Here is a 3,610-nt window from a genome sequence, read left to right as displayed (position 1 = left end):
AAGTTTAAATAATAGCCATTAACGATTCTTTGTTTAAATATCAAACAGGAAAAATCCAAAACCGGGCGAACGAGTTTGTTGTGGTAGCAGTACCTTATTTATTGTATGAATAACGCCATTCGTGGCAAGATCGTCACATTCCAAAACGGACGCGCCACCAATTCGTATTTGCTCGCCGTGTCTTGAAACGGACTGGTGCTGGTGGTTCAATGTGCGGATTAAAGTGTCGAAGCCCCAACCTTGCCGACTGACTCCCGAACAACACAGAACCTCTGCACGAAGAAGTTAGATAAAGTATTTCTAATTTGTTACGTACCGGTCAGAATGTGATTCTTTAAAAGTTGGACCGCTTTCTTTTTGTCTTCCATTAATTCTTTAAGATCATCAGGATCAAGTTTTGAGAAGGCGTCATTAGTTGGGATGAGGACGGTTAGAGACACTTTCTCATCTTTCAAGACCGTTTCCAAATCGGTTCCCTTTAAGATTTGACTTAAGGTACTGTATTTTTCATCGTTTTTAATTTCGTCCCATAAATTTCTCGAGGGGGGAATCAGAATGTTGTTTACTTCGTGAATGACCGAACCGCAAGACTTTTCATCATACCCAGTTAATCGCGCGCAATTTACTGTCGCTCGATTGATAATATTCGAAAATATTGGCAACTGAAACACACAAGAGTTTGGTCATTAAAAATTCAACAATATGTGGAAATACCTACCGTTGAGTACAAGTTAAGTCTGACACTGTTTTCATTTTGTTTGGTTTTAAGCATGACATTGTTGTTCATATCGCAAGATTCAAGGTGGCCTTCGACTACGTGGTACATTACCATTTCTTTGAGTTTCTCCTTGTTTTCTTGAAGACTTTCGATATATTTGAGCGCCTTTGGATTTTCGAATGCAGCGTCGGAGGGTGCAAAAACTGTAATGTTCTTCATGGAGTCAAGCTCGTCAGTAAGACCGACTTGGTCCAAAAGCGCTTGGAATTTGGTGAAGTTCTCGTTTTTCAATGATTGCGAAATGTAGAGCGCTAAAATAAGGATGAAGATTTGCGAAATTTAAACAAAAAACAAGAGCTACCTGATTCTGGCACTACCAAAGTATCAATTAAATGTATCACTCCATTAGTTCCCATTATATCAGTTTTGACAATTTTCGCATTGCTTTCAAATAGGAGTACGTCATCGTCTCTGCGTTGGAGATTGAGAAGTTGTCCGTCGACGCTATGAGTTGTAGCGTTTCCAATGATCGCACTTGAGCAAACGGTATGGGCAACAATGTGATGTTTAATAATTGCTGAAAAGGTATGGTGAAATTGGGAAAGTTTTACAGAATGACTTACTTGCTGTACAGGCATCGCCATTCAGTAGTTTTTCAACCATTAAAGGAGGCAATTTTCCAAAGGCATCATTGGTGGGCGCAAATATTGTGTAATGACCATCTGGTTTGATATTCTTCTCCAGGTTACTATTTTTCAACACTAAAAAATCACTTTAACATCTTCAGATATTAGAAAAGACCTAATGTACCTCTACGGAAAGTGGATAATTGGGGATGTTCTTCGATCATACTTAATATGTCCTCTGTCACGGGACCGAGTACACCATCCACAACGTGAACAATACCATTCGTGGCCAAATTATCTCCTTTGCGCACTTTAACACAATTTGCCGTCAGCATTTTTCCATAGTCTCGCGTCGGATAAAAGTTGAACCTAATTTTGCTGTCGTATGCGCTGTAACATCCCCAGTTAATTTTTGCAATACACACAAGCGGTTTTCTTGTACCTGCTTAGAAGATCCTCATTGTTTAATTCAGAAAGATCAATAAATCCGGGAATGGCATGGTTCAAAACTAAATTTTTGGATGAAACCGGATTTTTGACTTGTCTTCGTCGGCGCACTGCATCGGGAACTTGATTCTGCAACAACAACGGCCTTTATTTATTACCCCGTGCAGTACACAACGCTCACCATCTCCACCATTTTATCAGCAAACTCAATCATAGAATCATCAGTGGGTACGAGGACCGTCAAATTTTCGGAATTAAATTTATCCTCCAATCCGGTGGAACGAATCATGCTCGTAAGCTCCTTACCGCCAACATCCTCAATTGTGGTTAGAAGAGGAGACAACTTGACCTGTTTAGTGCATCCGCTCGAATCATCTGAACGTTTAAAGCCGTAGCAGCACTTGTAACGGACAACAAATGTTTTAACAACGCCGTGATTGTTAATTCTACAAAAATGCAATGGTTTAGTTTTTCTACGAGACGATTAATCGAAGTTACTTTGTAACGCATTCGTATTTTGACGGTGACTCGTGGCAGTTGGAAAGACTGATTGATGTAGAGAAGAAATTGGCAGCTTTGACAATGTCGGATTCGTTTTGTTTGGTGTCTTCCTCTTCTTCCTCGTCGTCTACAGTTTCTTCGCGTTCGATACAAACGTTTTCTCTGAAAAAAATGCAATGAAAGAAACCTCTCTGCCATAAAGAACATGACCCACCCTTTAAAAATACCAGCAATCAATTGGAACGTAAAAATATTAGTAGATACACAGAAAAGCCAGTTTCATAACATCCAGTTTAGTTTTTAATTATTCAAAAAAATTGGATGTGATGGATCTACGCATTTTTGTCACATTTTCATGTGACCAACTCAAAATCCAGTCCAAGATTACCTACCCTGGCAAAATAGACCAAAAAATCCGTGCTCACCGAACAATCGTACAAAACTAGAAACTTTTTTAAACCCTTTCGGACGTCCCAAATAAGAGTTTGCGAAGGATTCTGGATAGAGCTTTAGACGTGTGGTGTACAAAAACCCTTCCAAATGCAAAAAGTAACGTAGTAATGCGCTGTGTGGGCTGGAAACCATGGAATAGCCAAATTTTTTTAAAGGTAAGGCCGTTGTTTAGAGGGGCTCTTTTTGCTTTTTGGCGTTTTACCGAAAAGTACCTAAGTTTATCTTTTTTGTATCCTGGCAAGTTACGTTACCGTAATTTGGGGATTTTCACATTAATTTCTACAGCCCCGTTTAATTGCAAAGTAAGCTTTTTGTTACTTTCTGTTCCATTCATTATAAGGAGGGAATACTGTTTCGTTTTCCCGTAGATGGCGCTAATTTGAATTTTGTTTAGAGTTCCTGGAGCTTCCGTTTACTTTGATTCTGATTGCCCGAGACCGATCCGCCAAACCCCCGACCTTGACCAGAGGCAAGGTTACAGCACCCTTTGGCGGCGTGTGAGTAAACCGTTCCGCCGTTGTAACCGCTGCCGTAGAGTTTATTGAGTTGTAATTTTCTTTTAAGTTTATATTTATTAATTTTCCATTTAATTTTAAAGATCATCGATTGCGTGCCAACTAGGTGCCGAAGTTCGTCGCAAGGTGACAAATAGATTGTCACCCAAATTGTTTCCCTATTGAAAATGTATACCAGATTAATTCTATTTCCTACATTCAAGCCATACCACAACCCCCCAGACCCCAACAGCAATCTAGTGGGCAGGGGTGGCCAAACCCTGGGGCTTCCACTATCCTCAGTACTCGTGTCGATAAAGTATTCTTTATCACCTTTAACGAGTCATGGTAGAGTCCGATTTCTCGAAACT

The 3,610-nt window shown here is 40.0% G+C and overlaps 1 protein-coding gene across 1 annotated transcript; it reads right to left on the bottom strand.

Moving 5' to 3' along the window:
- LOC116182226 (transforming growth factor-beta-induced protein ig-h3-like) lies at positions 1-2,525 on the bottom strand (the record flags this gene model as incomplete). The annotated part of the gene is made up of 9 exons (XM_031502747.1): positions 1-272; positions 317-662; positions 719-1,029; positions 1,080-1,295; positions 1,342-1,479; positions 1,529-1,734; positions 1,787-1,920; positions 1,973-2,237; positions 2,290-2,525. Coding segments are annotated over 9 exons (2,091 nt in total), but the record flags the coding sequence as incomplete, so codon positions are not given.
- Between the last annotated feature and the right edge of the window lie 1,085 nt (positions 2,526-3,610).

The sequence above is a fragment of the Photinus pyralis genome, unplaced genomic scaffold, assembly GCF_008802855.1.
Source record: "Photinus pyralis isolate 1611_PpyrPB1 unplaced genomic scaffold, Ppyr1.3 Ppyr1.4_unclustered_Scaffold4344, whole genome shotgun sequence".
Classification (NCBI taxonomy): Eukaryota; Metazoa; Arthropoda; class Insecta; order Coleoptera; family Lampyridae; genus Photinus; species Photinus pyralis.
The sequence above is the reverse complement of the archived record's forward strand: the minus strand, read 5'-3'. Positions and strand labels throughout refer to the sequence as shown.